Raw genomic sequence first — 26599 nt, forward strand, 5'->3', positions numbered from 1 at the left:
CCGAAGAGTACTAGAAAACCTCCCTCCCATGATGTTGGTGCCCCTCTGGTTCAGATGCAGCCGGTCCTGCTTGTACAGGTCCCACCTTCCACAGAATGCGCTCCAATTATCCAAATACCTGAAGCCCTCCCTCCCTCCACCATTCCTGCAACCATGTGTTCAACTGCACTCTCTCCGTATTCCTAGCCTCGCTATCATGTGGCACGGGCAACAAACCAGAGGTGACAACTCTGTCTGTCCTGGCTTTTAACATCCAGCCTAACTCCCTAAACTCGTTTATTACATGCACACCCCGTTTTCTACCTATGTCGTTGGTACCAATGTGCACCACGACTTCTGGCTGCTCACCCTCCCCCTTAAAAATCCTGATGACACGATCCGAGACGTCATGGACCCTGGCACCCGGGAGGCAACAAACCATCTGAGAATTTCGCCCGTGCCCACAGAACCGCCTGTCTGTACCTCTAACTATTGAGTCCCCTATAACTAGTGCTCTCCTAATCTCCCCCCCCCACCCCTTCCCTTCTGAGCCCCAGAGCCGGACATCATGCCAGAGACCCGGTCACTGCAGCCTACCCCTGCTAGGTAATCCCCCCCAACAGTATCCCAAGGGGTAAACTTATTTTTGAGAGGAACAACCACAGGGGATCCCTGCACTGACTGCTTCCTCCTCTTCCCACCTCTAACTGTTACCCAGCTACCTTTGTCCTCAGGTGTAATATCCCTGTTGCTTCTATCTATCACCCCCTCAGCTTCCCGAATGATCCTCAGTGCATCCAGCTCTTGCTCCAGTTCCCTAACACAGTCTGTGAGGAGCTGGAGATGGCTGCACTTCCCGCAGGTGAAGTCAGCAAGGATACTGGTGGTCTCCCTTACCTCGAACATTCTAAGGGAAATGAAAATGAAATGAAAATCGCTTATTGTCACAAGTAGGCTTCAAATGAAGTTACTGTAAATAGCTTACCTGCTCACAGCACTGAGTGGTTTTTTTTAGGTTAGAGGAGGAGGGAGGTTGGGAGACACTACACGTGTAGTGTCTCGGCTTCCTCACTGTTCAAATTTATTGGGTAATACAACCTTCCCAGATCCCCATGGCCAACTTCCGGTTTTCTGCTCCGAAAAAGTAAGTTTAAAAATCAAAAACTCAGCTTACCTTCCAGCTCTCCCCTCCAAAAATCGTTCCTCTCTCTGCCCGCTCCGCTGGCTGAATTGAGTTAAAAGGCATATGTTCACTCCACTGACAAATCCACCATTTCAATACACGGTCAAGATCTTAATTTTTTGCCTTATGCAATGTTTTTCTATTTTTCATTAGCTTCTGCTCTTCACTTTCAGCATAGAACATTAACAGTTTCTCCTTGTATTTCTTCACATCATAGATGGTGGTCGTTCCAACACCATGCTTCTCTGTTAGACGTCTCACACTTAGACCATGGTCAGGCTTTTGCAATAACTTGACTTTCTGTTCTATAGATAAGCACAAATGCTTCATTTTTTTATTTTGCTGTTACCCATAAGATTACCTGCAGGCCTTTTCGACATTTTCAACAGTATAAAAAGTGGTTTAGCACAATGGGCTAAATAGCTAGCTTGTAATGCAGAACAAGGCAACAATTCAATTCCCGTACTGGCCTCCCCAAACAGGCGCTGGAATGTGGCGACTAGGGGCTTTTTACAGTAGCTCCATTGAAGCTTACTTGTGACAATAAATGATTATTTTTCATACCACAAAGCACAAAAACCCCACAAAATATTACGATAATTGCAGTGAGTAATGCACTAACATCTGGCTATGGTGGCTGCTGAAAACAAACTGATGTCTAGATACTAAAACAGCCCCACCTAGGGCTCATAACCATCTTGAGGCATATTGGGACCTGCGCATCGCCCGGGTACCTTCCCAGAGCCTTGTAGAATTTTCCACTTGTGTTACATCAGCGCTCATAAAAAGTGCGGATTTGATAAAAATTTGATTAAAAACATGTTAAAGGGCTTTGGGGAACAGGTAGGGAAGTGGATTTGAGACCAGCCATGATCTGATTGAAAGGCGGATCAGGCTCGAAGGGCTGAATTGCCTACTTTTGCTTCTAATTCCTATGTTTAGAACTTTTTGAATTTCAAGCCCACCCTGTTCAGCCTTTCCTGCTAATTAACACCCTCAGTTTTCATATCATTAATGTGATTTTTCTTTTGTAGCAGCTTGGCTGCTTCTATATTTTTTTATAATATGGAGACTTGAGCAGTTCGCTGTACTCTGTGTCGTCTAACAAAGGTTCTAGACAAGGTGGACACAATGTCTGCTTTTCAGTTCATCTTAAATTCTCTGCTCGCGGACAGATCATCTTTGTGTATCATCTCATCTTGAGTAGCACAAGTGGATAGCACTGTGGTTTCACAGCGCCAGAGTCCCAGGTTCGATTCCCTGCTGGGTCACAGTCTGTGCGGAGTCTGCACCTTCTCCCTGTGTCTGCGTGCATTTCCTCCAGGTGCTCCGGTTTCCTCCCACAGTCCAAAGATGTGCAGGTTAGGTGGATTGGCCATGATAAATTACCCTTTAGTGACCAAAAAGGTTAGGAGGGGTTATTCGGTTGCAGGGATAGGGTGGAAGTGGGGGCTTAAGTTGAATGGTGCAGACTCGATGGGCCGAATGGCTTCCTTCTGCACTCTATGTTCTATCTCGGATACCTTCCTTTCAACTCAACTCACCTGGCTCCCAGTCCTGAGCAACATCGTGCCCCCTCACATCAGGAGGGAGATTGCAACAAGAAAGCTACTGGAGAAGATTTACATCAACCCAAGACTGCTGCTACACAAAAATCTTAACCAATCCACCTGCTGATCGCCTCCCATCATGCCAGCCTATATAGCTAAGACACTGCGAAGGAATAACAGCAGCGACCCTGTGGCAGCAGGAATAGAATCAACACGTCACCAATAAAAAAACACTTCCTCATCACAGATCCCACAGCCCGCCCGGCCTGAGCCTGCCACCCCAACGTTTGTGGAGTTTGCACGTTCTCTCCGTGTCTGCGTGGATTTCCTCCGGGTGCTCCGGTTTCCTCCCGCAGACCAAAGACTGCAGGTTAGGTAGATTGTCCATGCTAAATTACCCTTGCTGTCCAAAAAGGTTGGGTGGGGTTGCTGAGTTGCGGGGAGAGGGTGGAGGTGTGGGCTGGAATCATAGAATTTACAGTGTAGAAGGAGGCCATTCAGCCCATCGAGTCCACACTGGTCCTTGGAACGAGCACCCTACCTAAGCCCACACCTCGACCCTATCCCCGCAACGCAACCTAACCTTTTTTTTGGACACGAAGGGCAATTTAGCACGGCCAATCCACCTAACATGCAATCTTTGGATTGTGGGAGGAAGCTGGAGAACCCGGTGGAAACCCACGCGCACACGGGCAGAATGTGCAGTCTCTGCAGACAGTGACCCAAGCCAGGAATCGAACCTGGGAACCTGGAGCTCTGAAGCAACTGTGCTAACCACTGTGCTACTGTGCCATCCACTAATCTTGTCCTTGCTCATATAACATTCTCTTTAACCTAGATCTCTAACCCAGTTTATTTTTTTTAAATTTGTTTTTATTCAAAATTTTTCAAACCACTACAGAAAGAAAACAACAAAAAACATAATAGTAATAATAAAGAAAAACAAATTAACAACTTAACATAGCAAGGTGGGGTATCTGCCCTTTACAAGTAAAATCAATCCATCTCCCATCCCCCCCCCCCCCCCCCCCCCCCCCGTGGGTTTGCTGCTGCTGCTGACCTCCACTTAATATTCCGCGAGAAAGTCAAGGAACGGCTGCCATCGCCTGGAGAACCCCTGCAAGGACCCTCTCAAGGCAAACCTAATCCTTTCCAAACTTAGTAACCCAGCCATGTCAACGACCCAAGTCTAGACACTTGGGGGTTTCGCGTCCCCCCACATCAACAAGAGCCGTCTCCGAGCCACCAAGGAGGCAAAGGCCAAGACTTCGGCCCCTTTTGGCTCCTGCAATCCCGGATCTTCTGACACCCCAGATATCGCCGACCCCCCAGCTCGGCTTTACCCGAGTGTCCAAGACCTTGGACACAGCCTTTGCAAAGCCTCTCCAAAATTCTGTAAGTGCCGGACATGCCCAAAACATACGGACATGGCCTGCTGGGCTCCCCGAACACCTCACACACCTGTCCTCCACCCCAAAGAACCTGCCCATTCTCGCCACCGTCATATGCGCCCGGTGCACCACCCCAAACTGAACCAGGCCAAGCCTGGTAGAAGATGAGGAGGAATTGACCCTGCCCAGGGCGTCTGCCCACAGGCCCCCATCCAGCTCCTCCTCCCACTTGCCCTTCAGCTCCTCCACCGAGGCCTCCTCCGCCTCCTGCAGCTCCCGGTATACATCCGATACCTTTCTGTCTCCTACTTACACACCCTGTCCTGTATCCTCCGGGCCTGTAGCAGCGGAAATTCCCCCACCTGCTTCCTCACGAAAGCCCGGACCCGCAGGTACCTAAAGGTATTCCCTGGGGGCAACCCAAATTTCTCTTCCAGCGCCCTCAGGCTAGCAAAAGTCCCGTCAATAAACAAGTCCCCCATCATCTTGATACCCGCTCTGTGCCAGCTTAGGAATCCACTGTCTATTCTAACCGGAACGAAAACGAACAAGAACCTGGGGAGGACCTTCACGGAATGGGGTGGAGGTGTGGTCTTGGGTGGGGTGCTCTTTCCCTGGGCCGGTGCAGACTCGGACTGAATGGCCTCCTTCTGCACTGTCAATTCTATGACTCCTTAATTACTTCCGCACTGGCCAAGGCCTTTTTGACACAAATTGGACCTGGCAGGTAATCTGGACCGCAGCTGCGGTGCACCACAATCAATGACCCACATCAAAGAAGACTGCGTCCTGCCAAAATTCAGCAGAGGGCTTAGAGAATTCCATTTAGCCACAGTGGAAGCTATTGCTTGGCTTGGTGTTTGCTGCACACTCTTTTTAGAAACAAAACACATATTTTTGCCAATTATTCACTGATCTGCAGCAAAGTGCCATATCTTGAACAGTTATGAGAAATCTCCAAATTCGTCCTACCGAAATGCACCACCTCGCCCTTATCTACCTTAAAATGAATTTGTCAATTACAGGCCCATTCTGCAATTAATTATTGCACTGTATTTTTGTGCCTTCCGTAGTATTAACTATACCCCGTGCCCACTCATCCTGACAGCCCATTTTGGTGTAATTTGCGAATGTTGAAACTATTTTTGATCCATATTCAAATTGTTTATGGAAATTGAAAATTGTCAACAGCCATGGTCAAAGCACCAAACCTTCACACCACTTCCGACCTTAGTGTCTTTGAGGGTCAGTGAATTCTCTTACACTGGTAGTGCAAGAATGGGAACGAAGTGTAATGTAGAAAGAAATAAATTTGATACTCTTGAACACTAAGGTACCTTTATCTGTATGATGTTGAGGTTTCTGATCTTGTGTGACTGTTGCAGTTAGAGTTGTCCTGCACCTTATACACTGACTCTTGAGAGCAACCTGTAACCTAGCTCGCATAATCTCAATTTATCCACGTATTGTCTGACTGAGTGGATTTGTGCTGGTTGGCAAGTGTAAGTAATGTTATTGCTGTACCTCATGGTACAGAATGAATGCTTGATCGGTGTAGCTAAAAGAGCACAGCCAGTGTAGTGCAAATATCTTGGGCAACTGCCACCCCAGTAACTTCATCTCCACTGGCAAATTTAGGAGTGGGAAACTTGATTTTAATGGAGACCTGCCAATAGCCTGTCCTTCTAAACATGCTAGTAGCGATGACCTCTGCTAGGCTGACACAGTTTGGCTGCAGTGATATTGGCTTTGTTAAATGCCTAGAGTCAATGCCGCGTTTGTTGTTAAAAGTCATATTGCAGTGGTTCAAATAAAATTCCATGGATAAGCCAATGGTTGTGTCATGAAGATCGATGGATCACATTTGCTGATCAAATGTTTCTTATACTTCAGGTGTGGTCACAATGCCATGTTTGTACTGCTGATTTCCCAGCCTGTAACCTCATAATGAAGACTTGCCAGCTTAATTTGTAAACTTTTAAATGGTAATGTTGACAGGGGACCACGTGGAGTGTGGACGATGGAGGAACAGGGCCTGGAGCCCAAGTTTGACACAACTTTCGAGGAAGCCAGGCCTTCCAAGACCCATATGGCACTGGTGGCACTGCAGAAAATTGGCTTGGTGAAGTACGTGGTCAGTCAGAATGTGGATGGACTTCATGTACGGTCAGGTTTTCCCAGGTAGGTCTTCTGCGCTTTCTAAAGGCAGTTTAACTGAGTTTTTCTGATTTATAAATCTGCAAACAGTTTGTCTCAAAACCATTCTGCTGCAAGCTTTCTATAAACACTGAAGAAAAGTTGCCAGCATTAGTAAATACCATCTAATTTACAAACCTAGACATGGATTTGTCCCACTAATAATACACTGCCAAACCTATTTCAAAGATTTGCCTTTTACAATTACTGAACTTTAGGGAGAATGGGATGACCCAAAAATGAACATGAGTTTATTTAGAAAAGCGCTAGGATAAATGTTATTTGAGGGATTTAATAACCAGTCAGCCCAAATAATGGATGCCTCTGCTTGGTCACAAATCTAATGTTGAGACCTCTAATCCAGATAGATGGATTTATTGGATAGGAAAATGCTTGGCTGATGAAATACATCTGAAATCTAGTCACTGTTGTCTGAAATGTGATGGCCAATTTGCGGACCACAAGTTCCGTGAAAATAAATGTTATAATGAACGGGTAATCTATTTTCAGTAATGTTGGTTCAGCAGAAAATATTGCCCAGAACACTGGGGAGAAAGCCCTACTGTTCTTTGGATTAGTCCCATGCAACCTTTTACAAGGAGACAGACCTCCACTTGGGCATTCTATCCTAAAGGTGACACCTGCCATAGTGTAGCACTCCCTCAGTACTGCATTAGATTTTGTCCTGGAGTTCTTGTTCCTATTTTAAACACAGCAATACTGTGGCGCACTGCCCATTGTGATAGCCTTTAACAGTCTTTGAGTAGAAAGTCTGTTTCATATTACAATTTAACCTCAGGAATTTTCAGTTTACGCTATAAAGCTGATACAAACTCGGGTTCAGAGATTTGAAAGGTTGATTCTCACCGACTGAGCATTCTTTCTGTCACTTTGACACAGTAAAGTAGACAAAGATTGAATTGTTAATTAGCTCCTCCTGAAGGTAATGAGCCAGCTATTGAACCTGTTACCCATAACAATCTGAGAGAATAGATGAGTCATTATATCGTTTCAGCCACTTTCAATAAATATTCACAGATGCGAAGGTGTTCCTCTGTACGCAGCTTGGATTGTCTGGGCGGTGTTCACTATTGAGAAGTCACTTGAGTGTCAACTGCACCATACAATCCACCATCCAGACAATATTGCGCAGAAGTTGGACTCCTGGTGATATGGTAGCCAAGGATTCTTCACAAGATTTGGAAGCACCACTAACCTAAGACACCTTTTAGGTTCATATTCTTGACACAACCTTGCCCCTCACAATCAACATTCCAATGTATGTATGCAACAGTAGGGAGACACCAAGGTGATGTTTTCTGCCGTTTAACCCTGCATCCCACCCCTCCTCACTGTCACCGCAGTCACAGGATGAGGGAGAAATATTGATTAGTCTCAAGGACTCTCGTGCATTATCGAGCAACTGCATAAAAATGGCTGTATGAAACAGTGGTTTACCTTTTGTGCTTTAATCAGTGAGCTATGAGGTTGAATCCATCTTAAATGATAGTTTGAAAGTCGGCCTGGCCCACAGTCTGTAAGGGTCCAGTGCCAACCTTGGGTGCAGTGAAGTGATGGTGATAGGCGTGCTTAGGAACTTGGAACTGCAACAGGCTCTGAATAGTAGCCAGGTATTAACAGTCACCAAATTGGGATCTGCTGTGGGAAATGGCACTATGGTTCCTCTGGGGCAAAATGCAGGGCTTACTCTATAATTGACCCTCATAATGGAATACTTGTAATACTTGCATCAGCCAATGTAATGCTGAACCCTCATCCATGAGGCACCACTCAACTCAAATTCTCCAATTCTCTCCTGGCCAACCCATATTTTCCACCCGCTTTAAACTTAATTTCATCTAAACCTTTGCTCTGATCCTCTTGCATATCAAGTCCTATTCACCCATCACTGCTATGCTTAATGACCTGCACTGGCTCCCAGTCCAGCAACGCCTCAAACTTCGAATTTTCATGCTGTGTTCACTTCCCTCCATGCACTTCCCCCTTCCCCTCTTTGTAAATCCTTTAGCCCTACAAACTTTGAAATCTTCAAATTCTTCCAATTCGAACTTCCTGCATATTTCTGATTTCCATCGCTCCACCAGTAGTAGCCACGCAATCATTTGTTAATATTTTCTGAGTTCTGGCACACCCTCCCCAAATATGTCTGCCTCTAGCCCCTCCTGGAAGATACTCTTACCTTGTTTGTTGCTGACAAAAATTGAGGAAATGGTATTGGTCCCCTTTGGCCCCAATGGTCCCTTTGGCCCGCCGAACTTGGAAAAAAAAGGCTGCGACCATATAAAAAAAAATGCGGCCGCACTGAGCATGCCAGCCCGATCATTGGACACGCGTGCGCAGTGCGTCCAAATTTTAAAAATTTGTTCCTGGCCATTTTGAAGGCCGCATGTAGCTGGCATTATTAAAAGCCGGCTGTTGTGCGTGGATTTGCGCGATCAGGAGCGCCGCGACGGACGGCTCCGTGACCCTCCTGACACCCACCCGCGGGTCGCACCCCTGAGTTTGACAATGCCTGGTGTAACGGCTGGGAGACCAGAATACCAAGCCTTTGATTTTTTTTGTAGCATTAGCATTAATATGGCTGGACCAATTATGTTTGTGGTCAATGGCAACCCCCAGGCTGTTAATAGTGATGCTAATGCTATTGAATGTCAAGGGGAGATGGTTAGATTCTCTCTATTTAATTGCAACTTAGCAACCAAGCCTGAATTAGCCCAGATCTTGCTGCATGCAGGGATGGAATGCTTCAGTATCGGCAAAGTTTTGAATGCTACAGTCATCAGCGAGCAACCCCATCCCATTTCTGACCTTATGATGGAAGGAAGGTCATTGATGAAGCAGCTGAAAATGGTGGGACCGAGGACAGTTCCCTGAAGTCCAAGGGCAGAGATGGTCAGCCTGAAACAACCATAACCGTTTTCCTTTGTGCTGGGTATGCCACTAGCCAGTGGAGAGTTTTACCCCTAATTCCCATTTACTTCAATTTTGCCAAGACTGCTTGATGCCACAATCTGTCAAAAGGTGCCTTGATGTCAAGGACTTCTGGAATTTAACTTTTTTGACCTTGTTGAGCAAGTGACACACACTTGTGAACACTGTGAAGGACTCCTTCCCCTATTTTGCTGATGATTGAGGATAGATTGATGGGTCAGGAATTGACTGGATTGGATTTGTCCTGTTTTTGTAGCCAGGCATGTCTTTCATTGTGAGCACCAAATAAAATGAAAGATGTAACTTTAGCATCAACATTTGTGCTTTGTCTTTTTGGATTGAGGTTGATGGAAGACTAGTCCCATCTGAAAAGAAAATAATGAAATTTCAATACCGCGGAGAGAATCTGACAAACGCCTAACTAAAGAGATTGTCCTTTAAAAGCCACGTTCCCATTTCGGGAGAAGAGAAATGCCCTTGGGTATGAATTCACTCAAGTTTGAGGCTAGCACTGTTAGAAATGTAATTTCTAGTTGTTTGCGATGACATTTGAATCCTGTATGATAATGGGCAGTGACTTTTTTTTACTGAAAGCCTTTGCAGATCTGATCTGATAATACAAAGGATTTTTTTTCAATATATTGCCTCATCAGTAGTTATTGAATGCACTGGATTTTTAATATAATTATTTGCAGCACCCTGTATTATCTTGTTGTCAGACTGGAATTAAATTATCACAGAACATTGTAGAAAATGCCTGTAAAATGCTTTAACCTTTGGGTGAAGCAAAAAAAAATCAATTGAACTGATGTTCTGGCTTAAACCTTGAACTTTATATGTGGTTCTAATATCACGTCGTCGAATTATGGTGAGTTATATAACTGAAACTAAAATAAAAATAAATTACTGTGGATGCTGGAAACCAAACAGCAGCAGAAAATGTTGGGAAATCTCAGCAGGTCTGACAGCACTGTGGAGAGAGAACAGAGCTTGGAGACTTGAAACGTTAGCTTCGTTCTCTCTACACAGATGCTGTCAGACTTGCTGACACAGTTCAATCTGTCTGGTTCTCAATGGGATCCTTTAGACTGAGAGTGGAGATGTGGTGTCCTGTTCAAATTTGCAATGCAGTTGGTTAGCTGTGTGGTTTGTTTGTCCCGAATATTCTTTAAAGGTGGTGAAACATTATTTTATCAGCAGTGCAGCCCTTTTTGTCTGGCTTTATTTTAAATAAAACTTTGTTGCTGAAGGAGAAGTTGTGTTAAGATCTCTTTCTCTTGAGTTACTATTTTAGATGTCTGTTTTAGTGCCAAACTGCTGCAGTGATGTGAATTGTCTGCCTTAATCAGGGGCTCCATTTGCTAATTTAGAAGTTGGCATGCAAACAATAATAGACAGGAGAAGGGCAGCTGGTCCATCCAATACCTGTAATATCTTGTGCATCACAATATACGAGACTCCCCATCCCACTTAAAATCCATCTAATCTAGGGAATATTTGTTTGGTAATACAGTGCAAAGCTTAAGTATTGCTGAAAAAAGTTGTTTTTTTTTTGTCGAAGCTTTTCATCTAGCTCGGATGAGTGCAAGACAAAAAGCTTTAATGTAGTTTTTGTCCAGGGCGGGTGACAAACCGAATAAAAACCAATGGCTAATGAGGGGGGAGAAAATCTGGAACGTTTCTCTGATCCCACTAACTAATCAAAACTAGTCCAGGTGCCTGGATTCTCTAAAAACACGGCTGAGTGTTGACGCCGGCGTAAACACAAGAGTGTTTCACACTGGCGTCAATGGGCCTCTTGGCCCAGCGATTCTGTAGCCCACAGGGGACCAGCATGGCACCGGAGTGCTCCGCGCTGCTCCAGCTGCCGTACGCGGCCCTGCACTGCTCGCCGCAGGTCCATGCATGCGCGCGGCAGCCGCTTGTGCGCCAGCGGGGTGCAACATGGAGCCACACAGTGGGCCGGCGCGGATGAAGGTAGGCCTCCCCCAGATCACGCCTGCCCGCCAATTGGTGGGCGGGCCTGGCGGTCGTGGAGGCCTCCTGCAGATACTGATCCCCCTGCCCCCCACCAGGGCGGCCACCGCAGCCACGATGCCAAGCTCCCGCCGGATGTAACCAAACGTGAACCACGCCGGCGGAAACTCGGCTGGTCGACCGCGGAATAATCGTCGCGGGGGCCTCTTTCAATAGCCCCCAACCAGCGGCGCATTGACCGTGCGTGTGTGCACGTGACTGGCACTGATTCTCCGGTCGGCGGAGAATTGAGTCCCGGCATTGGACCCAATTGCGGGTCTAAGGCCCCATTCTCCGCCCCCGTGCCGAATGCTATTTCGGCGCGGAGGCTTGGAGAATCCCGGCCCAGGTGTCTGACTGATTCATACTTTAAATTACAAAGTGATTTCTGTCCCACATAATACATCAACAAGTTCTCCTTTATCCACAGAACATGTTACTGCTTTGTAGGGCTCCAATAAATTGGATTAACATGATGTCCCTTTCACAAAACTCGGTTGACTGCCTGATTATCTTGATTTGTTTCTAAATGCCCTAATGTCTTTGATAATAGTTTGCATCATTTTCCCCATGACAGATGTTAAGCAAACTGACCTGTAGTTTTCTACTTTCTGCCTCCCTCCTTTTTTGAATAAAGGAGTTACATTTGTTATTTTCCAATTTAATGGAACCCTATCTGGGGAATTTTGGAAAAGTCAAACCAATGCATCAGCTGTCTCACAAGCCAATTCTTTTAAGATCCTAGGATGAAGTCCATCAGGACCTGGGGACTTGTCAGCCGGGGACCTGTCGGCCAGCAATTCCAACAATTTACATGGTACCGTGTCCTTGGTGATTTATAATTTTCCTGAGTTACTCCCTCCCTTCCATTTCCTGATTCTCAGCTATTTCTGGGATGTTCCTTGTCAGCATCAATGCCAGCTCAGTACATTCTGGCTGAATTGCCGTATCCAGCAATGTTCTGTCCAGGTCTATCTGCAATGCTCCAAGTCAATGGAGAGTCTCCAGATGTGATCTGCTTCTCTGTAGCCAGTATTAGCATTACAGCTAAGCGTAAAAGTAGCAAATTGAAGTGAGAGAAATAAATCAATAGTATTGATATACTTCAAAAGGGCTTGTGATTTTTTTTTCTATTTAAACTTTCACCCAAACGTCACCTCCTTCGAAGTCTATATGTAAGTAATACATTCAACAGTCTAGCACGTCTTCACCCGAGTGGTAACACACCCATCTATGTTTTTTTTAACTGTTGTTGATAACTGTTACAATGCTCACAGAGATCTAAATGCGACCTATGATGCTGGGAAGACCCGCTGCTTAGCTTAGAATAATTTTCATTTAATCGTTCATTGCTGGCAGAGCCAACATTTATTGCCCATCCCTCATTGCCATTTGAACTGAGTAATTTGCTAGTTCTTTTCAGAGAGTAGTTAAGGGTCAACCACATTACTGTCCATCTGTGGTCACATGTAGGCCAAACCTGGGAGGAATACCTGGATGATTTCCTTTGCTTTACCTTCCTTTACTGTTTTATTAACTGGGAGCAGCTGTAATTCCAGGGCCAGCATTTGTTGCATATTGCTGATTTCCCTCAAACTGAGTTGCTTGCTAGGCCATTTCACAGGACAGTCAAGAATCAACCACATTGCTGATCACTGATAGGCACCATTTTAGTTGCATATTTTAGAATTATTATTTGAATTTAAATTTCAACAGCTGCTGTGATGGGATTTGAAACCATGTTTGCAGGGCATTTGTCTGGGCCTCTAGATTACATAGAATACCTACAGAGCAGAAGGAGGCCATTTGGCCCATTTGAGTCTGCACCGACCCTCTAACAGGGGTGGGCAAACTACGGCCCGCGGGCCGCATGCGGCCCGCCAAAAGTCTTTATGCGGCCCAAAAAAAATCAAGTCATTTTAAAAAAAACTTTTTTAAATTTTTTTTTTTAAAATTTATTTATTTATTTATTTTAAGGTTAATGGGGGGGGGCTGTTGGGTTACTGGTATAGGGTGGATACGTTGACTTGAGTAGGGTGATCATTGCTCGGCACAACATGTGTTTCATGTGAAGTTTCTACTTTAAAATATTAATTAATAAAAATTAATTGCTTTTTTTTCTTTAAACTGAGTTACTTTGTTTTTCAAATAAATGTGTTTCATGTAAAGTTTCTACTTTAAAATATTAATTAATAAAAATTAATTGCTTTTTTTTCTTTAAAAACCTTTTATTTTGGCTATTTTAAATATTAATTATTTTACTTAATATACTATGCGGCCCTTTAAAATTGTGAATTTCTGAATGTGGCCCTTGCACGGAAAAGTTTGCCCACCCCTGCTCTATAAGAACATCCCACCCAGGCTCAGACCCCCGCTCTATCCCCATAACCCCACCTAAACGTTTGGACACTAAGAGGCAATTGGCATGTCCAATCCACCTATCCTGCACAATTTTGGACTGTTGGAGGAGATTGAAAGACCTGAAGGAAACCCACGCAGACACGGGGAGAAGGTGCAATCTCCACACAGTCACCCGAGGCCGGAATAGAAATGGGCCCCTGGAGCTGTGAGGCAGCCATGCTAACCACTTTGCCTCCCAGTGACGTTTACATTAGCCAACGTCACTTCTCAGGTGGGATCTTGGTAAGTGCCACATTCAGAAAGCAGGCAGCATGGTAGCATAGCGGTTAGCACAGTTGTTTCACAGCTCCAGGGTCCCAGGTTCGAATCCCGGCTTGGGTCACTGTGCGGAGTCTGCACGTTCTCCCCGTGTCTACGTGGGTTTCCTCCGGGTGCTCCGGTTTCCTCCCACAGTCCAAAGATATGCAGGTTAGGTGGATTGGTCATGCTAAATTGGCCTAAATGGTGGGCTGGGTTTGCTGGGTTGCGAGGATAAGGTGGAGGTGTGGGCTTGAGTAGGGTGCTCTTTCCAAGGGCTGGTGCAGACTCGATGGGCCGAATGGCCTCCTGTATTGTAGATTATGATAACAGCAGAGCACTCCCTCCATGCTGTACTGAAATAACAGGTAGAACTATTTGCTTCAGCACCTTCCAAATCTGCAGTCTCTACCATCTAAAAGGTCAGGGGCAGCAGAAACATGGTCATCTGCAAGTTCCCCTCCCAACCACACGCCATCCTGCCTTGGAACAGTATCGACATTCTTTCACTGTTGCTGGATCAAAATTCTGAAACTCCCTTCCAAACGGCACATGCATTGCGTATTTTGCTGTGAAATATGAATTTGGATGGAATAGTTGAGCTGGACAGCATCAGTCATGTGGAAAATGCTTTTAGGCTGTTGAATCTCAGAATGCCAGACACTGATTGTTCTTTCATGATCTGTTTATCACAGAATTGTTACAGTTCAGAGGAGGCCATTTGGCGTATCGTGTCTGCGTTGGCTGCCCAAACCAGCATGATGACTTAGTGCTGTACGCCTGCACATGGTTTCTTTTCAAGTAATCATCTAATGCCATCTTGAATGCCTCGATTGAACCTGCCTCTACCACACTTCCATGCAGTGCATTCCAGATACAAACCACTCGCTGTGTGAAAAAGATTTTCTCATAACATTTTCTTCTTTTGCAAATCACTTTAAGTCTGTGCCCTCTCGTTCTTAATCCTTTTATGAGCTGCCAGCCCCTTCATGACTCTGAACATCTCTATCAAATCTCCTCTCAGCCTTCTTCTCTCCAAGGGGACCTGACTCAAAATCTCCAAACTAGCCTCATAACAGAAGTTTCTAATCCCTGGAACAATGTGAATATCTTCTGTACTCTCTTCAATACAGAGTGCCTATCGTATGGCTCCCAGGTCTGTACACACTATTTTAGCTGAGGTCTAGCTGGTGTCTTGCAAAGTTTCAGCATAACCTCTTTGTTATTGTACTCTATGCCCCTGTTAATGAAGCCCAGAATACCATATGCTTTATTAACTGCTCTCTCCATCTATCCTGTCACATTCAATGATCTATGGACACATACACCCAGGCCCCTACTTATGACAATAAAGAGTATTATGTATTTTTCCTAACAAAATGCATCACCTCGTACATTTCCACATTGAACGTCATCTGCCACCTATCTGCCCACTCCAACAACTTGCCTTTGTCCTTTTGAAGTTCTACACTGTCCTCGTTGCAGATTACGGTACTTCCAAGTTTAGTGTTTGTGTCATCTGAAAACTTTGAAATTGTCCCTTGTTCAAGAGCGAAATCAGTTTTCCCCAATTAGGCAGCAATTTAGCGTGGCCAATCCACCTACCCTGCACATCTTTGGGTTGTGGGACTGAGATCCATGCAGACCCTGGGAGAACGTGCAAACTCCACACGGACAATGACCTGGGGCCTTGATCAAACCCGGGACCTCGGCGCCATGAGGCAGCAGTGCAAGCAGATCATTAATATATATCAGGTCATGTTGAAAGTTGAAAAAGATAACTATCTCATTCGTTTTAATCACCATCTGTTTGAATGGATTCCTTTCATAGGCTGAGGTAAAGGTGGCTGTTAAAAGTTGCTAATTCAGTTATCGTGTTCAACAGAAGTGAAGTGTGATAGCAATTGAGAGCCATAAAGCAACTTGTGTTTCGATGAAGCACCAGCCACTCCTGTCCCATCCTGAATTTAGATAACCGATAGCTGGAGACCTTGGCAATAAATAGCAATCAGGCCATATTGATTTTATGGCACAATACGTTATTAGAAGGGCAATACTTCTGACCTTCCATGATGTAGTGAGATGGAATGAAGAGCTAAAGAAAATGTGCCAGGAGAGCGAGTGAGTCAGTAAAGATTCTTAGGAGGGTAGGAAAATGGAGGGCATTTTTAATACTGATGAACAAAAGGAGAAAACACGGTAGAATAGACAGGAAGACGTAAAATAAGGAGGTCTTGTGAAAAGGAAACTGCAATGCTGGAGAACCAAAATACAGTGGGAAACTTTGGGAATATGAGATGAAATTTACTGGCATCGTTTCAAAGAAAGAGTAGGTCAGATAGCAGGCTGTAATTCTCCTTTTGAAGAATAAAACTTGGCCATTCTGTCTAGATTAATGATTTTTCAGCTGACAGTCACATCTTGCCCTGCAGCAGTTACTGAAAAAACAAGTTGACTCCCCATCATTCTTTGAATAAGTCGACTGAAAATCAGATAAGGCAATTTGCAGAACAAGGATGGAAATTTCCAGGGGTTTCGAACTTGTGAGCCTCAAATATAGAATCAAAATTGTTTGAAATCCGAAAACAAGAAGTTGTGGCACATGAGATTGAAATGTTCAAAATGTGAAGTGATCTAATTATTGTTTGTCATTTCAAGCTGTGGAGGCCAGCCTAAAACTCTAATATATAATTCTCACCATTCTCTATTTACATTGCTCCCTCTCAGACCATCTTGAAAAATAGGTAGGAAAATAAGTTATGAAGAAGGCATAAGGAGGCTGCAAAGGAATATGGATTGAGTTGACAAAGATCTGGCAAATGGAGTATAATGTGGACAAAGGTGAAATTGCCCATTAGTGTCACAAGTAGACTTACATTAACACTAATGAAGTTAGTGTGAAAATCCCCTAGAGCCACACTCTGGCGCCTATTCAGGTGCACTGAGAGAGAATTCAGAACGTCCAATTCACATAACAAGAACGTCTTTCGGGACTTGTGGGAGGAAACCTGAGCACCCGGAGGAAACCCACGCAGACAAGGGGAGAACTTGCAGACTCTGCACAGACAGTGACCCAAGCCAGGAAATGACCCGGGTCCCTGGTGTTGTGAGGCAACAGCGCTATCCACTATGCCACCCATTTTGGCAGGAAGAATAAAAAAGAAGCATCATTTATATGTAAAGCGATTGCAGAACTCTGTGATCGATGGATCTGGCTGTCCTGGTGCATAGAATCATAGAATCTCTACATTGTTGAAGAAGGCCATTCGATCCACCGACACTGCACTGTCCCTTTCAATGACTACACTATCTAGGCCCAATTTCCCACCCTGTTCCTGCAATTCCACCAATTTAGCATGGCCAATCCACCTAACCTGCACACCTTTGGAATGTGGGAGAAAACCGGAGTGCCCGGAGGAAACCAATGCAGACACAGGGAGAATGTACAAACTCCACACAGACAGTTACCTGAGGTCGCATTCAAACCCGAGTCCCTGGTGCTGTGAGGCAGCAGTGCTAACCACTGTGTCACTGTGCCGCCCCATGAATCTCAAAAGGTTGGTATGCAGATACGGCAAGTAATTAAGAAAGCTAATAGAATAGGATTGTTTATTGCAAGGCGAATTGAACATAAAAATAGCTTAGAGCTATTAATAGCTTATAGCTTAATAGTTATGCTTTAATTATACAAGACGCTAGTGAGACCACATCTGGAGTACTGCATACAGTATTGTGCTCCTTATTTAAGGAAGGATGTAAATGCATTAGAAGCATTTCAGAGAAGATTAATAAATTAATACCAGGAATGAGGTGTTGTCTTCTGAAGACAGATTGGACTGGAAAGGCTTGTATTCGCTGGAGTTTAAAAGAGTAAGATTGAAATATACAAGATCCTGGGGGGCATTGACAGGGTGGATATGGGGAGAATATTTCCTGTTGTGGGTGAATCTTGAACTAGGTTCACTGTTTAAAAATAAGTGTCACTCATTTCAGACGGAGATGAGGAATCTGGTGGAGTTTTTGGAACTCCTCAAGGTTGTGGAAGGGAAGTCTTGGGCTAGTCGGATTATCGATAAACATGGGGGGTGAAAGGTTATTGGGGGTAGGTCGGAGATTGCAATCAGATCAGCCATGAACTTGTTGAATGGTGGAGTGGAGCCGAGTGGCCGCCGCCTCATTCAAATATTCATATCGTTCATCTTCCACAAACTTTCCCATCTAATGAAAAATAGTGTCATAAATTAATTTGTCCCTGGGTTTACATGATGTATGTGCTCGCCTTTGGTTTGTGCTTTCTGAGACAAATTGTATAAAGCATGTCCGATGCCATGTAACCAATTTAAGAAGAGAAAGGCTGGGGATGGAAAGGTGTAGTTGGCAATTAACCAGGAAGTGAGGCGCTTAAGGCAGTAATTTGGATTAAACAACAATGAAAAACTATAAACAAGGAACATCTGAGATGTTTACCGTTACTACATAACCAAAACGTTTTTGGAAGCACCTCGCCCACTGTGCCATGGAATAGGCAAATAGAAACAAAAAATAATTATTGCACAGAAGAGAGCCAGCCTGCCCATCATGCTGATGCTGGTTCTCTGCAAAGAGAATTCAGCTCGTCCACTTCTCTGCCCGTTCCCCATAATCCTACATTTGTTTTGTCCTCGGCTGCTAAGCCAGTTTAGTTTTGAGAGCCCCAGTTGTATCTGTCTATACTATACTCGAGCAGTGCATTCCAGACCCTAACCACTAACTCTGAAAACACGTTGTCTCCTTGTATCATTCTTGGTTCTTTGGCCAGTCATCTTGAATCAGTGCCCTCTAATTCTCGACCCCTTTGAATAGGAACAGTGCCTCTCCAGCTACCCTCTCTGGACCATCCTCGCAGCCCCATGGTGCGGTGGAATCGGAGTCATTAAGTGATTTCAAGAAGGAGATAGATATGTTTCTGAGAAGAAACGGGTTAAAGGGGAACAGGTGGGGAGGTGGATTTGAGACCAGGAAGAGATCAGCCTTTGTCTGGTTGAATGGCGGAGCAGGCTCGAAAGGCTGAATTACCTACTTCTCCTAATTCTTATGTAAGTGCAGTGGATGTAAGAAGGGAACAGTCGGGGCTATCTGGTAGAGTGAAGAACAGAAATGGTTAAATGACAAAGGGGATGGTGATTAAGAAATAAAAGATGTGTACAGATGTGGCATACGTATTGAAGAATGTCCAAAAGGTAATGGAAGCAGTGGTTAAAATTTAGCTAGTCATTAATTTACAAAAACTATACTAAGATCGACACTCATAATAGAAACTTCAAAATGCTCATGCCATTTCATGACAGCAATCTCTTGCATCCAACATTCACATAAACTTCATTAATTTGCAGATTCAACACTTCTATCAGTTCTGCTTTTGCATAATGTAATAAAAGTAATCAAAATCATAAATGATATCCAACGCCCAATGACTGCAGTTTTATCCTCACCAGCATTCAGTACCCATCACTCGTTGCTGTCGAAGATGAACCACCTTGAGCTACTGCAGTGTTGAAAGTACCCTTAGTTCCAGGACACCACTGCAGGAGTTCCTCAGCGTCCTCGGCCCAACCATCTGCAGCTGCTTCATCAATGACCTTCCAGCAGAAGGTCAGAAGTAAGGATCTTCGCTGATGACTGCATAATGTTCAGCATCATTCATGACTCCTCCGACACTGAAGCAGTCCATGTCCAAATGCAGCAAGACCTGGACAATATCCAGACTTGGGTGACAAGTGACAAGTAATATTCATGCCACACAAGTACCAGACAATGACCAACTTCAAAAAGAGAAAATTTAACCACCATCCCATGACTTTCCATGGCATTACCATCGCTGAATCCTCCACTATCAACATCCTAGGGATTACCATTGGCCCGAACTGAACTGGACTAGCCGTATACATAGTATGACCCTCGTCCCGAAGTATGACTAAAAGAGGTCAGAGGCTTGGAATCCTGCGTTGAGTAAATCACCTCCTCAGTTCCCAGGGCTTGTCCATCATTGACAAGGCACAAGTCAGAAGTGTAATGGAATACTCTCCACTTGCCTGGATGAGTGCACCTCCAACAACACTCAAGCCCGACACCATCCAAGCAAAGCAACCTGCTTGATTCGTACATCTTCCGCAACATCCACTTATAGAATCATAGAATTTACAGTGCAGAAGGAGGCCATTCAGCCCATCGAGTCTGGAAAGAGCACCCCACTCAAGCCCACACCTGCACCCTGTCCCAGTAACCCCACCCAACCTTTTTGGACACACGGCAATTTAGCATGGCCAATCCACCTAACCTGCACATCTTTGGACTGTGGGGGGAAACCGGAGCTCCCGGAGGAAACCCACGCACACACTGGGAGAACGGCAGATTCCGCACAGACAGTGACCCAAGCCAGGAATCGAACCTGGGACCCTGGAGCTGTGAAGCAACTGCTAACCACTGTGCTACCGTGTTGCCACTTGCTCCACCATTGGCAAACTCTTGCAGCAGTGTGTGCCATTTACAAGATGTACTGCAGGAATGCATCAAGGCACCTTTTTCACCAAATGTCCTGGATTTGAATTGTACCAAAGAGCCTGTTTACATCTGAAAGTGCAGCCTTGAGTGTGCCTTTCAATGCAGTAACTTAACTTTGAACTTTGTTAGGTTTTTAAGATGGTAATGTTTTAGGACTATATATTTTGATTTATAGGATTTTTAAAGCTACAGTTGTAAAATATAAAGTTAATTAAGGGAGTTACATGAGCTACGCACGATTGTTAGAGATCAAAGGAGTACTCCGATTGTTCTACCCAAAGCTGCTAGATTTTTAAGCTCGGAGGCAATGGTTGCAGTCCTTGTGTATGCCTTGAGTATGCCGAGTCCCAGAAAGGTGTTATAGGTATCAAGTTGTAAAGAATGGTACTGTAAAAATCTATCTACTTCAAAAATGAAAGGGTATTGTTATCAAAGATCACTAATTTGTGTTTGTAGTCGGAAACTAGGCTAATGTGACTCATGTTGTCTTGGGGACGAGGGTAAAGGAAGCCATTTTTGAGATCAGATTGCAGGCTTCCCAATAAAGCAGTTGGGGACTTATGGCCAGATTGAAGACTGCATTTGTGATAACTTAAGAGGCTTGAAGGGATCTCTACTGTAACCCTTACTTGTGAAAGACAGTTCTGGAATTAGAAGTTACCCATTTCTGACTTGAGGCAGGATCATTGAAAGTAATCTCTTCAAACAGATACTTTTTGAAATTCTGTTCAACACTTCACATGAATTGTCATCACCTGATGGTTCCAAATTTTCCCTTGGAAAGGGAAAAAGGCAACAAGCCACTGGAAGATGAGAATAATTTTAGACCGACTCCTTAAGGTCCCTGAACAGAAAATGTACCATATAACCTTAGTGGGAGATTTTTGTTTGTGCTAAAAGCTAAATGGGGGATTTCCTGCCTGTAGTTTGAAGTACACGTTTGTCTACAAAATGAAGTGTTTGGTCAATAATGCTTGTTTTTAGTCATTTATTACAGCAAAAATTTTAAAACATGAAATCTTAACATGTTATTTATTCAGCTGTCAATTGGAAGTTTGAATTTCTCTTTAAAAGTCACCAGTCTCCTCACCCCGTGTCGTCGTAGGTCTTACCCCCACAACCCAAAAAGATGTTCAGGTTAGGTGAATTGGCCACACTAAATTGCCCCTTAATTGGAAAAAAAGAATTGGTACTCTAAATGTATTTTTTAGAAAGTCACCAGCCTCTACGAAGTTTGTAACAAAATCTTCAGCTTTGCTTATTAACGGGAAGGAATCTTTGATCATGCAGAATATGATGGCTGTGACGGGGTAACTTTTATCAAAGGCTGCCAAACTGTATTTTCATTATTGAATGTATGCATCTCGCACAGTTCTTATTGGCCCCAGCCTTCATATGATTCAATTTTTGTACGGTCAGTCAGAACTTTAATCATTTCTGACCTGAGGCACTTGAGGCAGGATCATTGAAACTAATCTCTTCAAACAAATAGTTTTTGAAATTCTGTTCAACACTTCACATGAATTGTCATCACCTGATGGTTCCATGCCTAATTTAAGGCGGTGATACTTACATAAAAGTTCTTTAAAATGCGGGTTTTAGAAGGAGATATTTTGATTAACTATTCATGTTGCAATAACATTGAAGGTGACACAATGTTGGTGAGGCCACTGCAGTACCATGGAGGGAAAAAAAGAAGCAGGTGGTTTTGAGGTGTGAGCTCTTCCATTTTAAGTCCCGTGTGATGAGAAAGAAAGAGAAAACATGAGAGTACATTTCAAGGTCTTGGGGCGTCCCACAGCTCTTTACAGGCTTTTGATACTTATCCTCACTTGTGTGCTGATCAGTAATTTGTTTTTATTCTGTCATGGGATGTGGGTGTCACTGGCAAAGCTAGCATTTATTGCCTGTCCTTGATTGTCCTTTAATTCAGTGACTTGCTAGGTCATTTCAAAGAGTACCCCCTCCCCCCAGACAGGCCTGACTGAGCTGCCAGGTGAAACGCACACAGGATTATATGCATGCTAAATGGCAGGTACAGCATGGTACAGACAAGTGATCAGATCAAAGCTCCTGCCACATCCAGCCTTAAATTTTTTTTAAATTTAGAGTACCCAATTAATTTTTTTCCAATTAAGGGCAATTTAGCGTGGCCAATCCACCTACCCTGCACATCTTTGGGTTGTGTGGGGTGAAACCCATGCAAACGCGGGGAGAATGTGCAAACTCTACACGGAAAGTGACACAGAGCCAGGATCGACCCTGGGAGTGCTAACCACTGCGCCACCATGCTGCCCACATCCAGCCTTAAATGATGGTGGATAATTAAGCAACTGATCTGAGGATGGGGCTTCACACATATCCCTTCCCATCGTCAATGATGAGAAGCTCCAACACATTAGTGCAAAAGACATGACTGAACCATTTGCAGGCATTTTCGACCAGAAGTGCCGAGTGAATGGTTCATCATTGCCTCCACCTCAGGTCCCCAACATCACAGAAAACTGATTGCAGCCAATTTGATTCGGAGCAGGCAATGCCGAGAAACAGCTGATAGAACTGGACACTGCAAGGCTATGGTACTGACAATATTTCAACTGTAGTACTGAAGACTACTGCTCCAGAACTAGCTGTGCCCTTAGCCAGACTGTTCCAGTACAGTAAAAAAAAAATAGGCATCTATCCGGCAATGTGGGAAATTGCTATATATGTCTTGTCGACAAATAAAACAAGTCAAATCCAATTCAGCTAATTCCAGCCATATCATTTTCCTATCAATCACCTGTAAGGTGATGGAAGGTATTGTCGACAATGCTATCAAATGGCATTTACCAACCAATAACTTAGTCATTAGTGTCCAGTTTGGGTTTCACCAGGAACAGTCAGCTGCTAACCTAAATACAGCCTTGGTCCAAACATGGACAAAAGAGCTGAATTCTAGAGTAGAGGCACCCCATCCACAAAAATTCACTCCCCCACTTTCAATGTACAGTAGCAACAGTGGGTATCATTTACAAGGCGCTTTTCAGGAACTCACCAAGACTCCTTCAGCAGCAAGTTTCATACCCACAACCTGCACCCCCTAGAAGAACAAGAGCAGGATTTGCATGGGAGCACTACCATCTGGAAATCCCCCACCATTCCATACAACTTCCTGACTTGGAACCATATCACTGTTCCTTCACTGTCGCTGGATCAAAAACCTAGTACTCTCTTCCTATCCTAACAGCACTATGGGTGTATCTCCATCCCATAGACTGCAGCAGTTTAAGAAGGCATCTTCTTGATTAAAATTAGGCTAGGCAAAAAAAAATGCTGGCCTTGCCAGCAGTGCCCAGATCCCATCAAAGAATGAAAACAAATCATCTGAGCAGTCTTCTCTTATTGTCTTACTCACAAGATTCTTGGTCTGTTTGCCTCAGTTCCTCACCATGCAGTAGTGAGCAATCTACCAGAGTGAGCACTGGGAAAGAGTCTATTCAGCGATGATACTATATAGGTAAGAGAATTGGAGAAACAAGTGATCTACAGATTGGAAAACGGAATTGCCATTTGAGGTTCATGAAAATTTGTACATAATTTTGAGAAATGCAATCAACAACAAATTTATAGGTCAAGAACAATTTGTAGAACGGTTGCTTGTGGGTTAAATACACTGGTTTTAAACTAAAGAACAAGTGTTTTTCAATACTCCACACAGTCATATTTCAGCAGCTGGTGTGTTCTCGCCGCACATTTTCTTCATCCAAAATGCTAACCCATTCCTTTCCAGGCATGCTGGGTCAGTTATGCGTTTTCCAGCAATATCCTTTTTTAGTTAACCTGATTTTCATGTGCCTGGTCAAACATTTACACATGTGGGGCAGCACGGTGGTGCAGTGGGTTAGCCCTGCAGCTTCACGGCGCCCAGGTCCCAGGTTCGATCCGGCTCTGGGTCACTGTTTGTGTGTAGTTTGCACATTCTCCCCGTGTATGCGTGGGTTTCGCCCCCGCAACCCAAAGATGTGAAAGCTAGGTGGATTGGCCACGCTAAATTGCCCCTTAATTGGAAAAAATGAATTGGGTACTCTAAATTTATTTTTAACAACATTTACACATTACCGTGATCTGAATGCACTGCCACATGGCTCATATCTTTTTGTATTTAATCAGTGTTAAGGACAGGGGAGGAGAAAGCAATTGAAATCTCCAATTCCTTCCTTTCAGTTCATAATCAGTGTTGTTTATTTTGAAAAGATGGATGTGTTTCTAAACCCCCATTAGTGTGTAGGCAATTTGAAGGATATTAATAGGAGGTGATTGTAGGTTTAAATATAATCACCCAAAAGATCAAAACATTGTCACCTGCCACCCCTCCAGAAAATACAATTAAAGAAGATTGTGCACTTCTCCAAGTATTAAACTAAAATCATTGTTAACATTTTACATATGTTTGCAAGTCTAACAAGAAGGAAGTTTCATTCTGCACTTAAATTGTAGTTCCGGTTAAATTCAGGGAGCTGGGGTTGGATATCAACATTACCACAGGATTCCTTCGATGAGAAGAATATTCAGTAGGTCCTGAATCCAGGCACTTGTGAATTCTCGTATCCAGTTTTCTTACATGCGAATATGCAACTTCGAAATTGGGCTGGGAGGCTTTTTAAAAGAGACTTAAACTTCTTAGCTCTTAAAAAGCAAAAGTGGCATTGCCTTTTCGGCAGCTGTTGTCTCATCAGTGTTATTTGCAGACGGCCTCCAGGTCTCTTCTGAGTTTTTCGATTAATTGATTTCAGTATCCGAGAACCAGTTTCAATCACATCGTCATTAATATGCTGTAGAAAGTAGTGGTCACTTGTGCATAACTGGTCTCGTCGGATTTACTTTGTAATGTTGCAAATCTGGAGACGATCTAGAAGTCCATTGACTTTGTTTTGGAGTAAGCTCAGAACAGTGGCAGGTATGAATTCCGCAAGGAAGTGCTTAAATAAATAATAGCAATTCCTGAAACCTCCGTGCAAGAACAATCCATGTTTAAAGTTATGAATGTGACTGCCGTTTGACATCAGTATATTTCAAAACATGCTGGTCAATCGACATTTTTATTGAACACATGATGAAACCTCAGTGTATTCTTCACATGAAGGGTTAGAAGGTTGGCGCCCATTGAACTGGAGGAGCAAATATAGTTCAGTCACCCTTTAAGCAATTTTTTAACCTTATTTTCACTATAAAGTTCCATTTCCATGGTAAAAGCAGGGGCTGTCGATGTAAACTTGTACCACTAAATTATAATTTGCTACTGTTCCAACACTGGAGTGAGAATGTAATTACAGCATGACTGTTTACATAGGCAGTTTCAATTTTAAAGGGAAACTTTGTAATGGGGAATATGTTGACAATAGACATGATATATTGAAGATTTTTAGTATATCGCTGAGCGACATCTTGCAATTACTCATCTGGTTCGAGTTAAAGACAAAGGATTTTGGTAATTCTGCAAAGAAGTGTAGGCAGTTTTTAGTGTGCTTGCTGATATTCTTCATACACCAATAATAAATACCCAGAGATTAAGTGGTTGTTAACCCTTCACTATTTGTGCAATTCTGTGAATAAAATGGTTGCAATCTTGTCCAGTATGTGAAATGCTTTGAGCCATTTCTGAGAAATGTTAAGGTGTGATGGGAAAGTCTTTCTTTGCAACATCTGTGTCTGCACCAATTCTCCAAATGAGCCTGATGACTTAGTGCTATTCTCCAGTCTTTCCTCGTACCCTTACAAGTTGTTTCTATTCAAATAAACATCTGATCCCCTCTTGAATGCCTTAAATTTAATTGTTTTTTAATATAAATTTAGAATATCCAATTCATTTTTTCCAATTAAGGGGTAATTTATCATGTCCAATCCACCTACCCTGCACATCTTTTGGGTTGTGGGGGTGAAACCCAGGGGGAGAATGTGCAAACTCCACATGGACAGTGACCCAGAGCCGGGTTCGAACCTGGGACCTCGGTGCCGTGAGATAGCAGGGCTAACCCTCTGTGCTGCCCTTAAATTTCATTGTTATGTCAGTAATAGTTACTAATGTCATAAAATAGCCAAATAAGGGTGAAATCCATTGTAATCAAAGCGTTCTGGGAAGGGATGTGTAGGGT

General features: G+C 43.8%; 1 protein-coding gene across 2 annotated transcripts in view; it reads left to right on the top strand.

Annotated features, from left to right (window-relative positions):
• sirt6 (sirtuin 6) overlaps positions 1–26599 on the top strand; it is a 70818-nt gene that overhangs the window by 17308 nt on the left and 26911 nt on the right. The window contains exon 3 of one of the 2 annotated variants that reach the window (XM_038777308.1): positions 6102–6284. The exons of the other annotated variant lie outside the window; for it this stretch is intronic. Within the exon in view, the coding sequence (XP_038633236.1) occupies positions 6102–6284 (183 nt within the window). The remainder of the gene's footprint in view (positions 1–6101; positions 6285–26599) is intronic. 2 annotated transcript variants of the gene reach the window in all.

The sequence above is a fragment of the Scyliorhinus canicula genome, chromosome 18 (genome assembly GCF_902713615.1).
Source record: "Scyliorhinus canicula chromosome 18, sScyCan1.1, whole genome shotgun sequence".
NCBI lineage: Eukaryota > Metazoa > Chordata > Chondrichthyes > Carcharhiniformes > Scyliorhinidae > Scyliorhinus > Scyliorhinus canicula.